Source organism: Anomalospiza imberbis, chromosome 6 (genome assembly GCF_031753505.1).
Source record: "Anomalospiza imberbis isolate Cuckoo-Finch-1a 21T00152 chromosome 6, ASM3175350v1, whole genome shotgun sequence".
Taxonomy (NCBI): Eukaryota; Metazoa; Chordata; class Aves; order Passeriformes; family Viduidae; genus Anomalospiza; species Anomalospiza imberbis.
In genome coordinates this window covers 12,100,014-12,117,802 of record NC_089686.1, presented here as the reverse complement: position 1 = coordinate 12,117,802, position 17,789 = coordinate 12,100,014, and the positions used below count along the sequence as shown (strand labels likewise).

The 17,789-nt window shown below is 44.4% G+C and overlaps 2 protein-coding genes across 8 annotated transcripts in view; one reads left to right on the top strand and one right to left on the bottom strand.

Annotated features, from left to right (window-relative positions):
• The window catches only part of SETD3 (SET domain containing 3, actin N3(tau)-histidine methyltransferase), a 611,377-nt gene that overhangs the window by 543,604 nt on the left and 49,984 nt on the right, over positions 1-17,789 (bottom strand). The window lies entirely within an intron of this gene.
• EVL (Enah/Vasp-like) overlaps positions 1-17,789 on the top strand; it is a 140,498-nt gene that overhangs the window by 108,642 nt on the left and 14,067 nt on the right. For all 7 annotated transcript variants that reach the window (XM_068192445.1, XM_068192446.1, XM_068192449.1 and 4 more), the window contains exons 4-5: positions 12,568-12,631; positions 15,806-15,867. In XM_068192445.1, coding sequence (XP_068048546.1) covers positions 12,568-12,631; positions 15,806-15,867 — 126 coding nt within the window. The remainder of the gene's footprint in view (positions 1-12,567; positions 12,632-15,805; positions 15,868-17,789) is intronic.

Sequence of the window (17,789 nt, the reverse complement as noted above, 5' to 3'; positions counted from 1 at the left end):
TGACAATATTAAAAATTAAGGCTAGTTCAGTATAAACAGCTTCTACAGGTATAACAAAACATCTGGAACTGACCCGTAACAACAGAAATAAGTTTCCATCCTAAGAACTACAAAGATATGGTCAATGGCATGAGAATGTCTTTTTTAATATATTTTGTCTGGCCGAGGAACTTAAAAGCTCATTGTTCTCCTTCTTGAGTGTTTTCCAGAGTTCTCTAAAGTACAAACCTTCTCAGGGTGCCAATTGATAAAGACACTTCTAAAATGAAACCAAGCACTCGATTCATTTCATAGCATTATTTCAGTTTTGGCACAGCCTCTGGTTTCTTAGCTGTCTAATGTGCTGTTAAGTGCCTTCTCAAGCATGGATAATAGATATTAGGAATAGAAAAGGAAAGCAACCTTTTCAATTAAGGACAGAATGTACAGAAAGTAAAATGACATGAGTTGTATCAGCTGCATATTGGCTCTTAGGAGCACAGTCTCCAGATACAATCAGTAAGTGCTCAACCAGATAATTACAGCCTTCCTGCACAAGGCTTCATGTAGGAGAGTAACCTGCTTGCCTGCTACCTCTTGCAGGATCAGAGCTGTCCTTTATTTTCACTGCTGCAGATTGTGGAATTAATGTTTTCCAACTTCTCTTTAAAAAAGAAGCATTTTTCTAGCACATCTTCCAGTGGGCTGCTGCACCAGGTAAGTGCTGGACATCAAGAGGGATTTGTCCACCTTTTTGTCAGTAATGATTTATATTTGTCAAAATGCAATTTTCAAAATTGATTTCCTGTTGCAAGGATTACAGGAGCAGTTTGTTCAGGGAGTGCTTGCCTTCCAGCCAGCTGGTATTGCTTCATGCTCAAATTGAGGTCAAGGGTTTTTATGTTCAGGAGTAAGAGGTGGTCAATTGAATTGTTACTTAAAATCTCTTTAGGTGCACAGCATCTGCAAGTGCTCCTCTTTCAGGAATCATCTGTGCTGCCACAGGCAAGCTGGGCTGTAACCTTTGTGAGGGTCAAGTAATGCTAAAAGAAATTACAAGATTTCTGGGGGGTGGGGTTATGCCCAGTGCTGCATGATAGAGCATCCCTTTTAAATTACTTGCATGCAGCTGGTGGCACATGTACCAAAACTTAGGAATCCGAGTGCAGGTGTTATAAAAGTATTTTCACAATGTTTTTGGCTACACCAGCTTCCCCTCCCTGCCCCCCCCCCCCCCCCCAAAACTTGGACCAATACTGATAGTGTCCTGTAAGTCATAACTTTCTTTATCCAAAGGAGAAGCAGAGGTGGTGGCTCATGCCATATTGTCTGGGGCAACTGCCTTCTCAGGGTCTTTAATTATTATTTCCTGTGGTCCATGCTGCTATTTTCACTTAGAAGGGGTCTCTTTCTTGCTGGTGGGATTGTGGATACCAGTCTATTTTAGAATCAGAAGTGGTGGTGGAGTCTCTGAGAGAACCTGTTCCCCATCCATATAAGCTCCTGCTCTGCCATTTACTCAGCCACATGGTAGCGCTGGCTGTGCTGCCCCACGTTGTGTTTGAATGAGCTGTTGAAAAATAGGGAGGAGGAGGGTGGAGTTGGGGTGGAAGCAGGAGTTACCACACCCACTCACTGGCTTTCTGGCTCCATGGCAGACTGTTGGCAGGGGGTTTGCTGTGCAGGTGGTAAGTCTGCTGGAGGCTCTGTAGGAATTTGTTAATCTCTGTTAGATCAGTTTGAGAGTCTCTGAGATGCTGTTTGGCCTGGAAGGATGTTTTTTTAGCTTTTTATTAGTCATGGCCATATTTAACCCTGTAGAAACCACAATCTTATTGTCTAGGAGAAAAGTGTAAGAAAATAATAAAGAAAATATGACATACATAGTCTTGGCCAAATAAGTCACTGAAAAGGTTAGAATGCATCCTTAGGACAGAATTAAGTTGTACATCTCTGGGTTTACAGGTTCTGTCATTAGTTTGATAAAGTGTTTTAAATTGCCTACATTTCTGTAATAGTGTTTTCTAGAGAGAGCAGGTGATTCCAATGGTATTGCAGAATAAGAGAGCACTCTGGAGAACTTAGCTGATATTTTACATCAGCCAGATGCTTCCCTTCGGTCCTTCAGTGTGAGATACAGGAAGAAAGCACAGGAGAACAAAAAGGATTTGAAGTGTCCTCAAAACCGAGAATTAAATGGTTTAATGATACCATGTTCTCTAGGAAAACTGGAGTCCTGAATATAAAACATGGCCTGCAATTTTACAATTTTAATGCCATTTTTGTTCATTTAAATATATTCCTGAATCTTCTTACATTCTCAGAATGGAATTACATTAAACCATTGGCATTTACAGCTATGATACCCTGAATTTACACTCTGGTTTGTATTTAATATTCCTGTTTCTGGTGTGCCTCTAATGGCTTTATAAGCCAGCAAGCAGAAAACAATGAGCGTATACAGGTAGAGTTTACACCATCTGTGTGCCATAGTGAAAAAGATAGTTTGCTATTAACAGAGTTTTTGCTGTCTCAGATATTGATTGGTTAATGCTTGTTGTGCTCCATCTGATAGTGGGGAATACCTGAGAGGTATGGATATTGTAGACTTAAAATGGGACATAAATAATTCATAGCAGCAAACATTAGAAAACATATGATAAGCAGCTTTGCTATTAGAGTATCTACATATCAGTCTTTCTGAGAATGTTGTGGGAGGCAGGTACAGAGAGTGAGCAACTACTCAGTTATGATGAGTAAGTGTTGCCTGAGAAGGATAGGAGTGGCTCTGATACATTGCTAATTGTGAACTTGTTCCATCTGGGTTTCACCTGGTGTAACCACAGGTAACTTATGAAAACCTAGAACTTTTATTCAGCATATGCTGAAAGTCAGATATTAGATAAAAGACTTAGCTGCTGAGTTCAGTGGGTCAAAATACCAATTGATCTACATCAGAGTAGTGTCACTGAGGCTATGGAGACATATCCCCTAAACCAGCTATGAATTTGCTTGAGGAGTAGAGCATTAGGCTGTGTGAAGTCCCCAGCAGACAGAATAATGTAAAGGCAAGGAGAAAGGAAAGAAATGGATCAAAGGTGATAAGGCAGAGGTAGAGAGTGAATAAATATTCTGTTTAACCTCCTCATACAAACTCTCCATTAACTTCAACTGGATTTCCTCTGGAAGATCTGCCACACTTAAATATAGAAGAGGAAAGTGATTAGCAGGCGAAGTAAAAAGGGTGAAGTGTTGGGATCAGAGGAGATCAGGTATGATGGGACGCTGAAGAGAAAATTTAATAGTAGATGGGGATCTTTAGCCATATGTATATATCTCTGAAACCGTCTTGTTCACACTTACATTTTAAGACTTGTGCTCAACATTTATCACTGAACCCCTTTGACTTCAGAAGCTACCAGTGAACTTGATCCTGCACGTTCAATAGCAGCCATTTTTCCCCCGAGACAACTGAACTTTCTGTTTTTTCATACTTTGCTTTTACTGTAATTGCTTGCATGTAGGTGAACACAGGGATTTCTGATTGGGGCAGGAGGCGGCAAATGCAATTTCTTTCCTTCACAGCATTACGTGAAAGTCCAGACAATGAAGTCTGGCTTCAGACACCCCAAAGTGTTGTGACAGGTGAGGAAAAGGGTCCAATTAAATATTTAAGTGGCCGGGCCCACTGTGCTGCTGCAGCAGGGGATCAATTACACCTGGTGAAACCCGGTCCGTGGCGGGCGGGGAGTGCCGGGCATGCGGAGGGTGCCCGGGGAGTGCGCTCGGGAGGCTGCGGCCATACTATGGTCAGCAGGGAATGGATTTGGCACTGCTTCTGCCTCTGCCACTGTGACTGCATCATCCTGTGCCGAATGTCGTGTAGGTGATGGAAACCTCCCCGCCACCTTGCACGTCCTGTCCCTTGCATGCTGTGCTCCTGCTGAGCCCTTCCGGGAAGGGGGAAGGGATGCTCGTTTGTGCGTGGAGATGGTCTGAGCCACCATCCTGTTGTGCTGGGAAGCCACTTACAGTTGTAGCTCACTGATGGATCGTTTGTCTTTAATTTGCTTTTAATTCAGGCAGGCAAGCAGTAGGAGGCTGAGATAATATTTGTGAGAATTGAGCCATTACGTTGAGGAGATGCGGGCATTAGTCAGGGCTGTTAAATCAGGAGAAGTCATCACAGCAAGAATGTGGGACTTGTGAATCAATGTCTTGGATTGTTTCTGTTTTTACTTGCTAGTGAATAGCATCTGTACTCATGGAATAGATAATGGTTTTAAAAAAACAGATATGAAAAAGGGCAGCATTTCATACCTGCTATAATTAATGGGATATTCGCCTATTTTTTTTCTCCATAATACCCTACCTGTGATGTCAATTCCTCTTAGCTCTTCTGGAAATGAGGATTTGCAGAGATGAGTGGGTTTATTCTGGGCCTTCCTAGTTAGTGGGACTTCTGCTTCCCTTAAGTAGACAGCCTGGCTTTGGGTGTAAGTGTGAATGGGATCAGGTGCTGTATTTGAATATTTTGTTTATCTGTTGCATTTATTTAAAACTGCAACTTAATTATCAAGTAATCCTACCTATTACTGATGATATTTTTTCATGTGGTTTGTTGGGTTGGGTTTTTTTCATAAATCCCGAAATATATCTCCATTTAGTTATGTTTTGTAAAAAAGTCCTCTTCTGTCCAATACTCTCACCCAGGTACAGGTACCCATCATAGTTGACTTAGAGCAGTGGTGGGAGTTAAATCTCAGTAAAATGGATCTTGTCTGGATCTTAACCCTTAACTAGATGCAAACTGTGTGTTTATAATATGGCGTTTTCTATGTGTGCATGGTGCTTCAATGCATGTATGGGCCCTGCTGTTCTCCACATGCTGGAAAAGACTGCCCTGAGGGATTTATTCTCCTAACACTAGGGAAACAAGACAGAGACACTTGAAAATACAGAGCCTTGCCTTGCAAGGTTGTATGTGGAGATAGGCCAGGAATAGACCATGCTGCTCTTGGTGCCTTGGGTGCTGCACCAGGCTACAGTGGGTGTGTGTGTGTGTGTATACATATATACACATTTGTGATCTAATGTGTCATAAATCCTATAGTTAAGCAAAATCAGTGATTATTTTTGACCAGCGATGTGTGTAAATATCAGCTGATTGAACTGCTGTCCCTGCTAGTGGCTGGGTTCTTTTCCCTGTGACTTCAGAAATTTTCAATAATTCTATTTGTCAAAAAAAAAGGGATCAAATCCCTGCTTTTTGTTTGATATAGAGAAATGTAAGTGTGATGTGGGTATAAACAGGTATATGCAGTTACTTGGGTGCAGAAGCACACAGAGTCACACTTAGCTAAAAGCAGACAGCTTATATTTCACAGAACAGATGTGTGGGGCTTGAGACATCCAAGGGAAAGTGCTTTCTGAGCTCAGCAACACTCCGACTGCAGAGCACGAGGCCAGCATTGCAGTGTCCCTGTCTTTGCTGGGACAGCACCTGGCAAACTGATACTGGAGTGAAACAATTCATGTCCTCACTAAAACCAAATTCAGAAAAATATCTTTGCAATATAAGCCGTATCTTTGGACGGTGTGTTTTGATTTCCGCTCTCAGCTTCTTTGGAGCATCCACTGCCTGAATGCCCATGCAGTGGTGGGGGGGTGCCAGCTTCTCAGGATGGCCCATGCTCTTGATTTTAATGACATTCTGATGATATTTGGTGTTTTCCTTAAAGCTCCAGTACTGCCTGGAGGCACAGGATTATGAGATAATCTTCACCTTTATTGAAAAGTTTCAATCCTGGATGTTCAGGAAAATAGGCTTGATGCACATTCTGAAAAACAATCAAGAAAAGGAGGGAACAGAAGTGCTTGGGGGCTTGTTTACTTGCTACAAATAATTGTGGGGTTAATTTACTTTCTTTTATTTTTTTAAGATAATCTCATGGTCCTGAATTTTATAGATTACTTTTTTACTTCTGGCACTGATTGATGACATCTCCCATCATCTTCCCTGAGCGTGCTTATCAAGCCACCAATATTGAAAGTACACCCTTAGAAATTCAATTATGTCCTTTCTTTTTTTTTTTTCCCCTTTTTGTAATGATAAAAAAGTTAAATTACTCTTCCTATATTTTTCTATGCACATAACATTTTTCTCAGAGCCAGAGGCAGCTCCCCTAACAAAAACAATTGGTCATCAACTAAGTTGGATGCCTACTTATCATGAAACTGCCTGTGGAAACAAGGCTGCTTCTCTAAATGCATCAGAGCCCCTGCAGCAGCCCTGCCAAGGAGGGAGGTGCTGGCAGTCCCCCCCTGGAGCTGCCTGGCAGGTGGCTGCCTAACCCACCTCGATTCCATCATCGCATAACCGAGCCACCACCGAATTAGTTCTCTTCTGCTCAGAGCTCAGCACAGTAAACAGAACCCCCCTGGGACGCTCGAGTTCCATCTTCTTCTGTCCTGCACAGAGGTTTCCTGCATTCGTCTTGCCAGAATTTCTCTCTGTTTCTTGGAGAGCCAGCGCTGCACAGGTCCGGGCACACGCGCCAGGCTCCGCGGCACTGGGGCCTGATCCAGTTGGATGTGTAGCCATCACCTTCCCTTGGGCTGCCATCCTCAAGGTCAGGTGCTCAAAGAACTTCCTTGGGAAGTGGGGAACCGAGGTTCAGCCACTTCCCATGTCCAGGCAGAACTGCAGCTTTCCTTGCTCGCCTTCCCCCACCCCAAAAAACTCGTGCTATTATAGATCAGTGTGTGTTTTGGTCTTCCTGTTAGCGCTGAGCTGCTGGGAGGAAAATAATTTCCAGTTCTTACACAGTTCTTATATTTTATTTTGATCAGTCACCAGATAGGGAGTCCCATATAAGAACACATGGGCTCCCATCCCTGTTGCTTGCCCTAACTATGGGGATGCATTCCCACCACTCCAGGCTGCATTTGGGGGAGATGCTGACCCAAACGGCCGTGGAGCCATCTCACTGTGAAAGGTTGCACTGTCACCTACGTGTATTTTAAATCTTGTTTAAAGCTGGTTGTGTTGTTTCTTATCTGAGAGGTAACCCAAGCTGTGCTGCTGAGCTGAGGCAGTGGTGCCGAGATAAATGCAGCCAACCTGTGTCCTTTACATATTTATTGTGACCCCTGCTGTCAGAGTGGAGTTGCTTGCAGCAGGAGCTGCTTTAGCACTGTCTCATCTGTATTACATAATACAGGAGGAAAAAAGTACATTTTTCTCCACCGGCTCAACTAAGACACAAGCATGAAAAATTCCCAAATGCTGTGCCAGTGCCATGATGAATGAACGGTCAGGATCAATCAAGTGCCATCATATTTTATGCAAAATAATGGAATTACCAGCTTTAGCATTTGAGACAAAGGCACTGGTTTCATGTTAGTGTGCTCAGTAGCACTTCTGGTGAATTGAAGATGGTTTATTTTTAATCATCTTCCAGCACTGGATCTTTGCACAGCCTTTTTGTTTGGTAACTTCCCTCTGGATTTCATGTTTTCCATCCTGCTCAGTGCACGTGCACAGCTGTGTAGTTCTGCATGTGGGGACCCTTGCAATTTCATCTGTTGATTTTTCCTATTAAAAAAAAAAAAAAAACAGGAAGAAAAGGACTGTGCACAGCATACACACCTGTACATAAGTCCTTGAAGAGATAGGAGCTAATGCAAGGGTAGGGCATTCCCATGTTACATACAAGGCTTGTTTTTCCAGCTGTCACTGTCCTTAAATCTTACCTGCATCAGAAAGTTTCAGCAGTGAATGTTAAATCAGTTTTTAGTTCAAATGAACAGACACAGACCTCTCTGTGCTTACACCCTTGTTTCACTTCAAGCGGGGCCTGTTGCATGTTAGATTAAAGTGATCTCGAGGTAAAAGGCAAAAGCAAAGCACTTGCAATCTTGGGAATGGTGCTTTTAATAGCTTCTAAGACAGGAACTTCTAGAATTCAGCTGAGAGTTGGTACCTGATAGACACTGTTCCTTGTCCAGTGTGGTATAAGGTAAACTCAGGTTATGTAAAGCATTGCTGGGGATGGTTTTAAGAGGATGTGTTTTACTTTGCTCTGCCACAGACTTACAGCACTGTTAGTCACCAAGGAACAAGGAAGGGAGGTAGAGGAGGTTTTCTGGCACAGAGCTGGAAATGCTCCTTTCCCTGCACTCTACTTGCCTCAGGTCAAACCAAATTTGGTCTGCATCAGAGTAAGAATACCTTAGGTGACCTTTTACATAGTTTTGACTGTGTCAGTAGCAAATCTCACCTGTAGGTAAATTGATGCAACCAAATTTTATTTGTGCAGGCACGGCCTGGGTGTAATCAAGTCACTTCTGCCTCACAGCATTGGTGAAGCTTAATTAAGGCTGGTAAAGTTCTTTGCAGTTCTCAGAGGAGAAGTTTGGTCCGTGTGTAAACGATGTTATAGAAGGTATTTAATGTACTCTGTTAAAACGCTGCTGAGGCACCCAGCCTGTGAGTAAGAGTCTCTGAAACTCTTGGAGTTGATGTTTAATAGGAGTGAGGCACACTGCCTGAGAGCAGGCTCTGTGACACTGTGCTCCCTCTCTCTGCCCGGCGCTGCTGCGCATCAAACCAAACGGGGCAGGAGCAGGGCATGTGGAGTCCCAACCCGCCGTCACAGGAGTGCCATGGTGGCAGTGTGGCAGCACGCTGGAGGAGCCCGCGGCTCTGCCCAGCTGCAGTGAGCAGTGATCCCTCTTCTCAGTCCTTCAACTCGCCATGGAAGTTAGGTCAGCCCGACCTGCCGTGTCATCCCGCTCTGGCTGTACTCACTTGGGCCCAGCGTAGGCACCCTGCTTTATCTGCGGGCTTTATCTAGGCTAATCAGATGAGTGCTTGTCCAGGATAATTGTCTCTACTAATGAGTGTACGGGAGTGTCACCAGCACAGCTGCTCACCCAGCGCTGTTGTTCCCACTCTAGTGTGGCTGTGCCAGGACATCTCCAGCCCGTGCAGTCCCCACCAGGAGAGCAGGCTGAGGTCCTCAGGGGTGGAGGTGCTGACAGAGGGAGGCTCTGCAGCAGCCGCCGCCTCATTGCCCAACAGCGGCAAGAGAGCTGAAATTACAGGCGGGCTGTGAATGGGGAAGTGGCGGCGGATGGGGCCACAGGGCGCTTCCCGCTCTGGCTGAAGCGGGGACAGCAGCCAGGGATGTCACAGCAGCCAGGGATGTCACAGCAGCCAGGCATGTCACACCTCGGTGTGGGGCTGGCCTGCTGGCAGTGGGGCAGCAGCACCGTCGGGAGCAAAGAGCCCCAGGTGCCCGGGGAAAGGGAAGGGGTTATGGTGAACCCAGCCAAATAGCCTGCCCAGCTGAGTCCCAGCGTGGGTCTGCACGCCGGCCCAGGCTGTACCTGAACAGGGGCGATGGGATCAGCATCAGTCAGAAATGCTTTCAGCAGCTGATATGTTGGGGGGTTACGGCAGAAAATGCCGATTTATTTGAAAGATATTGCTGTTGGAAGGAAAAGCATTGCAGAAACTTGTAATCTGGAAAGACTTCTTCTGTTCTTGTCAGGATAAGCAGGAGTTTATGTCACATTGTCAGAATACAAAAAACGACACATCAGACCTGATGGCTGAACCAGAGTCCCCCACAATCCAAGCATGTGCTGGAATCATCAAACAATGAGGGAGAGCTGTCTGTCTCTCTGACGCCTCTTTTCCTCCCATAATCTGCTGGGGGTTTGGTGTGTGTGTTTGTTTGTTTGTGGTTTGAGAGTTTTATATTTTTTGCATGAAATCATCATGTTTTTCTCATATGCAAACCAGAAATTTTCAGTATCATTAACTGAAAGTCCATATGTATTTCTAATTCAGCTCTGGCTCTGGACCCTTTCCTTAGCCCACCACTGTCACCACACTGGTCCATAAGCACCATGGAGGCTTTAGGAGCTGCAAAAACACCAAGCAGGGGCTGCTTCCATTCTGTATGATGAATGTGTGTTAGTAGATTGGGCCTGCTGTATTGAAGAAGCACAAAATACTGGTTGCTCGGAGAAATAAACGGTTTTGATACTTTTCTAAGGGTATGCAGTCAGTGTTGCTTGCACTTGTAGCCAGAGTAAAAGAGGGAAAAGAAACATTGCTTGGAGCTTGTCCAGCAGGAGAGAAAGGATGGCATTGTTCCCGTTAGTTCGTGCCTTCCTGGCGCGAGTGGAAGCCGGAGCATGGTTTTTCCTTCAGGGACAGCTTTGTTCCTGGGTTTTGGCTGGTTCCAGACGTGGACATCTCCGCGGTGCAGGAGCAGCCACCAGCACATGGAAAGCTCCACACCCAGCACAAAGCAGTGCCCTGTGCCAGGAGTTCTCCCTTGCTGTCTGTAGGGACAGCTGGGGAAGGGCAGAGCGGCTGCTGGGGTGGTTGAGTAGGAGGAGAAAAAAATAAACACGGAAAACATCTGTGTGCTCCCAAAATCTGCCTTCAGCTGAATCACAAGATGCTTTTATAAAAGCGTGGTTAATTATTGCAAAGCAACGAAGCGAGGAACCACAGACATTCGCAGAGTATCTCCTGCGTTAATTAGTTGCTAAAAATGTGGCTCACAGCAGCTGTGGAGCTGCAAACGGGTCAACAAAACTGTTCCTCCTGGTCATTGTGCTGAGAACTGCTCTTCTCTGTGAGGCTGATCCCAAAGGCTGGCAGGGTCAGAGGCAGCTCACAGGGCAACTAGAGAAGCATCTTCAAATGAGCGTGGCATCACCAAGAGCACTCCCTGTTCATGTCTGCTTCTGTCTGAGAAATACCTAAAAATGTGGAGGGGAATTAAGCCTAGAAATCCAGTTGAATTGAAACCCCCTCCGCCTCACAGCTGTCTTCTGTACGTGCACAGCAGAGCATACATGTACAGGATCGAGCATGAAGTTAATCCCCGCCTTCCGTGTCCGTGAGCCGGGGCTGAGCAGGCTAAGAGCTGTCCCTGGCTTTCCTCACGCGTGTTTCTGCGGTCCTCGCTACACCTTAAGCCTCTTTGGCGTGAGCCGCCTGCTGGCTGGTTCCCAAATATTTGCTGCGTTTTTCCCTGAGGCTTGCTTCCCAAAACAATCACCGCTTCCCCACGTTCATTATTTCGTGCGATCTTTACAAAACGTGGCATTTCTGTCTACAAAACCTTGCCAAAGACCTATGATAAACAGCACTGAGCTGTCAGTCATGAGTCATTAAAGTGAACTGTCTTCACTTCATGCCCAATCATAGGATATTTTTAAATGTCAGAGCTTTTGGCTTAGTGGTTTTCACTGGCTTCATTTTTGGGAGACCCAAAATTAGAATACACAGGCCTGGTTTTCAGAAAGTTCCGTGTACCCCTACTTCAAGTGTTAGTCCTTAAACAGATTTCAAAAATATGCATGATTTCCTCAGGATCAGTCAGTACTCTGGAATTTCTGACTACGATGCATTTCTGCCATCTTGCCTGTTTTCATACTTTCTTAATTGGTTTTCAGAAAACATTCAGCCTGGCAGTAATACATAAAGAATGTAGAGATAAATATGCTTAACAATTTGAGAGTGACATATTTAGGTTTGTAAGTATTTAATTCTGATTTGCTCTTGTTGGATAACTTTTAAAATAAGTTTTACAGTTGAAAATGAAAAAAATAAGGTAGGCATAATAATTTCTTGCACATAACTGACCTCCTTCCCAGTTTATCAGGAAAATTTCTGTTGGATTTAATAGAAGTCTTATCTGTTTAATCACAGTTGAACTCCACCTCCTCAAATGAATACAAAAATCCTTGTAATAAATGCAAGACCACTTATGTTACCAATAGTTATTTTTATTTTCAGAATAATTGTTTCCTTCTGAAAATGGCATATAGTGTCAGTGTCCTTGATTAAATGTCTGAGAACAGAGATTAAATGATCAATAAAGAGAGGAGATGTGACTTAAATGGTCACATTCACAGTCAGCTTTTGTTGGTGGATGCCAGTGAAAGCTTCTCTTGATGTGAATCCCCCAGAAACAGAAGACCACAGCATTGTAAAAAGAAAAGTCGCCTTTGTAAAAGTCTTGTTTAATTTTGCATCTCTTTGCGCCTTCCATCAGGCAGCTTTTGATGCCAGCTCAGCATCAGAGCAGCACAAGTTAGCACAATGTGTGCTCCCAGACTCAGAGGCAGTTGAATTTCTGTGCAAGCACAGAATAATACCTGAAGGATGGAGCTGAACCATGCCAAAGGTAAAAATGCATCCCAGTGCAGTGGGCTGTCCTTCTACAGGACAACTTTTGCAACACTGCAGGCCTTCACATCCACCAAGGGATTAATATGTTATCTACAGCAACCATGGTGCCAAGTTTCTGGACAAATCTGGTCCCACATTTAACCCCTGGATTCTCCCAGTGGGACTAAAAATGTACAGGAGTCAATGATTTGTCTAATAGGGAAAAAAAAAAAGAGCTAAAAATAATAATAAAGCAAAGAGAAGACAATAATGCCTGAGGTTTATCTGTCACAGTAAGGTGGAGAAACAACCTGAGTGGCATTGTTTTTTTCAAAGTCAGACATATTTGCTTTCTTTCTTAATAGCAACTTTTCATTTTTTTGTAGGTCCAGCTGCCCAGCGCCAGATCCAGAATGGTCCATCTCCAGATGAGATGGAAGCACAGAGAAGGTGAGTTAATCAGCTGTGGCAGAGTTCTAGTTTGTGACTTGGATGAACATGCAGTCCTTGTTCACCAGTAAGCACTGCTCTTTTTACTTGTACATATTTTGAGCTGGTTCTGAATGTTTTCTGATTATTGTTAATGATTCTGTAATGACTGTTAAAGAGTGAAGTGAGCCAAAATTCACACTCTAGGTAAACTCTTTGCTTGGTAGGTACTCAGGAGTCTTCCTGCCTCCAAAATCTGTAAGGAAAGTGTAGGGAAACTAGTTTCCTGCACCTTTATGAATAGCTGTGAAGGACCTGAGATTTGGTAGGGATTTACCCATGACTGGGTCAGCAGTGATGACATTTCACCTGAGATTTACGTTAGGATAGCAGAGATATCACAAAGGTCAGAGAGCCACTGCTCACAGTGAGGCAGGAGATATTGCCTCTCTCACTGCCTTCCTGAAAAACCTGATCCAGCTCTTCCTTAACCAGTGGAAGTCACTCATTCTGCATATGTAATTCAGGCCTCCAGTTTGGATGTCTATTCTGTACCTTTAAGACATGAGCAGCTTAACCATGTTAGAATAAAAATATTTTATTTATTCCTTTTTGTTTAGAGACAATAAAAGCCCTTTGGGTAGGTATTATTTGACTGCTACAGGGCACATGGCCCTAGGAAAGCTTCTTTTGCTCCACTGGAGTGGAATAAGATATTCCAGTAGATGAAGTCAGATATTACTGCATCTGCACTAGAGGACTTTCAGCTTTAATTATGCTGATGCATTCTTTAAGCATAGAGAAGACCTAATTTAAAGCCTAGGTTTTTTTTTTTAACATAAGCAGGAAGGAAATTAAGTTATGGTATCTACCCTGCAAATTTGTGTGTTCTAAAGGTTTTTTAGAAATCTTTACACAAATGTTTAAAGAATATCTTTTTAAGTCAGAGTGTAATTGGTCCTCTCTTGTACTTTTCTCCTTAAGTAGCCTTGTGCCAATCCCAGCCAGGCTTTATTTAGTTCGACTGGAATAAATTTGACTTCCTAAGAGTTTAAGAACTTCTCCTTTTAGCATGTGTGGGAGGGTGCATTTGGCACATATAAACTGCTTCTGACCAAGGGCAGAAAGGGCTGGTATGAAACCCAGTGACCTCAAGTAGCAATGGCTAACCCCTGTTTTGGATTTTTGTACCCTGTACCTCAATCTGTTCTGCAGCAGCTCTAATGATGTGGGTGTGTTTTACCCATATTTCTTTCCTGTTCTGTCAGACTGGAATTTTCCAGGTTGGTTCTTTAGGTAAACCTAGAATTTTCCCCAGGTTTAATCAGGAAAATGTATGTATCAAGTTGTTCTTCACCATCAAATTTTGCTAATAAATGCCAAGCTAAGGTAGGGGACAGTATGCTCAGGAAATTCTTAGTACATATGTTAACAATTGAAATTTAAGCAGTGCAGTTGATACTGTTGCATCCATAACAATCAAGAAAGAGTTAGGGTATGTATTGAAGTAAATATTTCTATTTATTTGCTTTAAAGTGTCATAGCTTAAATGACACCAGTTGAATTAACCAACTAAGACTTTCTCAAAAGTGATTCACCTTTGCACATATGATAATTTTCTCAGAAATCTGCAGTTTTCTAGAAATTGCATGTCCTGAACATAAAACCATTTTAGGATTGGTCCCTCCATAGCAAAATCATGTATTTTCTTTAACCATATATTGAACTACATATGAAACACAGAACATTTGTTTTGCAAATTAAAATATTCTTTATTTTCCACATAATATAACTTTATGGACTATTTTTTACTTTAAAAGCTTCTGTTGGTATATAAATAAGATAGAATTGCTCAACGTTGCAGACTCTGGAAAGTACAAGTAAAGATGTAACAGGGAGGTGTCTTAAAATACTGTGCAAGGAATCAAAATAGAAATGTTGCTTAGAGTTGAGCTTCCTTTACTGTACAGACCATGAAGTAAAACTGTTGAGAAAAGATAAAACTGCACAGTGAAGACTGATCTAAAGATAAATTAAACTAATTAAGGCAAATTTGACCTAGAAACTGTGGAGGAAAATAGTAATAAACTTTATTACCAAATGCTTCCACACAGTAAATTCAGAGCTGTGTTTTAATATTGTTGAAATCTTTATTCCAAATCCATGCACTTGCCAAGATGCCTGGCAATTAGTCTGGTTTTTAGCGTTCAGTTTTTTTAGGAGGAGCCAAGTGAGGGTGGGTTTGTGGCAGGGGTCAGCGACATCCCTTCCTGCAGGAGCAGTCCAGCGTGCAAGAGCAGACTCTGCTGATGGGCCCTTGGAACTGCACATCCCTGCAGAGCTGTCCCTGCAGAACTGTCCCGAGCCTCTCCCTGCTGGACACCAGGCCTGGGCACTCAGGAGCTGGCAGCTCCTGGGGGGAAGGTGCTGGAAGAGCAGCAGTGCAGAGCTGTGGTCGGGTTTGCAGAGGGAGCACTGCGGTGCTGGTGCAGCTGGTGCCACAGGGACAACTGTGCTGGGCTGTCAGCTGTGCCAAAATGGGCTTGGATGTGCAACAGAGGCTTCGTACAGTCAGCACCAAAACACAGATGAAGCTTTGCTATGTTTTCATTCTAATATGCTAGTATTCTACAAGTGCTTTGGGCTCCTGATTCATAAAAGATTCTGGACTGCATAATTTTGAATATTTCCTTCCCTGGAGATATTCAAAAGCTGTCTGGACAGAATCCTGGGGATTGTGTCCTCCAGGGAATCCTTCTTGAGCAGGGAGGTTCGGCTAGATGGCCTCCAGTACTCCCTTCCAACCTTATCTAATGCGTGATTCTGTGATTTTATGTGGGATGCCACTTACTCTTTCCTTGCAATGTTCGTACACTTCAGGTTAACAGCATGCATGTTTGCTGTGCTCTCCTGGGCATTGGGCACTGCCTAGTCCTTGTGCAGAGCCACTGAGGAGTTATCTTAAATGGATCAACCAACTCCTGCAGTGTCCGGTGCATGCAGGGCTATGTCCTGGTTCAGCTTCCCAATGTGGGATCTGGCACTGCTGCGGCCAGGGCAAGTGAAATCAGACCTACCTCCATCTCACGGGATCAGCTCTCTCCCCAGACACACAGTGCCTTTCAGGGTATAAAGCTTTTACTCAAAATGATAAGGAATACCTAATGACCAAGGGTTTTTTCATTGCTGTTTTAGACAAGTGATGGAGCAACAGCAACAGCGCCAGGAATCTCTGGAAAGAAGAACCTCTACCACAGGCACGTATCAAATCAAGCAGATACGCTCTGCTCTCCCTGACTGTCTCTTCTTGCTGTTGTTGGGGTTTGTGGGGTGCTGTACAGAAGCTAGATTGCTGAAAGTGGTTATAGTTACAGTTACATTTTAAAGATTAGATTTTCAGCTAGAGACGTACATGCATTTGGGCATGGTTGTGTTGTTTTGCAGGGTCTTAGGTCTGAGGCATGCAGGTGGAGCTAGGCAGGTTTTGCACTTGTCAAAACTTGTACAGCTGAGGGGCATCTTAGGTGTACCAAGGGGGCCTGGCTATGCTTCCTCCACACCCCCCAAGGAGAGCAAGTAGCACAGCCACCACAAGAGTGACTCTGTGTTTCCAGGGGGTGTCAGCACGAAGGGATTGATGTGCTGGATGTGCTCAGGCACTCGCCATTGCTCTGCAGCGCAAATCAAACTACAGCACAGAGGAAGATACAGCTCTGGATGCTCTTCACTGAGGAGTTTGTGATCATGAAGTCTTCTGTGAACTTAATGGAAAAATATAGATATTTAATGAGTTTACAGAAATCTTCTATAGCATATTAAATTGCACTAAACAGAGAAGAGATGACAGGAATAGTTTATTGCTGCAAAGTATGGCTTTGTCTCTTTGAAAGGAGGCAGAGCAAGCAAGCTGAGATGGCCATCTTGTGTTTGGGCTTTGGTTTTGGGAAAGTTTTCTCAGTTAATCTGGCTACATAAGTGAAATATTTTTCCTCAGCTGTTAAACCTTTTGACTAGAAACTAGCTCAAACACACACACATGCCTTTGGTGGCAGAAAGAGTTTGACTCTTGTTTCAGCAGAGGTTAGTGTGCTGTTCTGTATAGGGAATTTAGCCAAAATCCTGCCTTGGCATCTACAAGGAATAGGACGTGGCTCCTAGGGGCTGCTGGCTGTTCCCTCTCTGCCTACAAGGTGGCCACCTCTGTGTTCAGCATGTCCCTTGCACCTGTCCCTGGTGCAAAGGTGATGCTCGTGATCCTGACTCAGATTCACGTGGGGTTTGGAGAAGCCTCACTGGCACCAGAGCATGCAGCCCATCCCGTGCTGCCAGGGTTCTGCTCTGCACACCCCTCCAATTCTGCTGAGGGCTGGAAATCCCCAAGCTGGTGCCTGCACCATCTCCTCTTTGCTTTGTTTGAGTTTCTGTTTGCATTTACTTCACGGTTCCTTTTCCTCCGTTCCACTTTGCCTTGGTTTCATTCTTTCCTGCGTACCCACCTTATTCTTTTGTCTTTTCTGTTCTTTTAGTTTCCACCCTTCAACCAAGCATATGTTCTCCCCCCTCTCATCCCCAGTCTCCTCCTCCTGCCTCTAGTAACTGTGGTGCTCCTGCCTCTGGTGTTGTGCTCCCCCCACTACCTCAGGCCAGTGCTGTCTCTTCAGCACCTGCTGTCCCTGAGCCCGCTAGTCAGTCCCCTTTCCTAGCCCAGCAGAGAGCCAGAGAGCCCCCGCAGTTCCTGCACAGGCACTCAGCCTCTGAGCTGCCAACATCCCCAGGTTCCTCCCCTCCACCCTGCCCAAATGGCAGGACTGTCATGCCAGGCATCAGGCAAACCTCGCTGTCTCCACCGCCTCTCCATCCTTCCCACTTTCCCTTCCTCTCTCACCAGCTTCTCAGGGGCTCTTCTCTTTCCTGCTCTCCTCAGTCTTCTTCTCCCTCTGCCACAAATGCACCATCTCTGCAGAGGGGTGACGTCCTGCTGCCACGTGGTCCCACCATCCTGCCCGTGATTCCTGTCCCGCCTGACAGGGTCAAGGCACCCACAGATAAAGTAGGGTGGGAGACCTCAGCAAATGTACCCCTGAATGGCCATGCTGAAGAACAAATTGCTTTAGGGCCCCCTGGAACCCAGGTGAAAAATGTGGATGGGTCCTTCTTTCCACACCTAGGAGCTGCACCC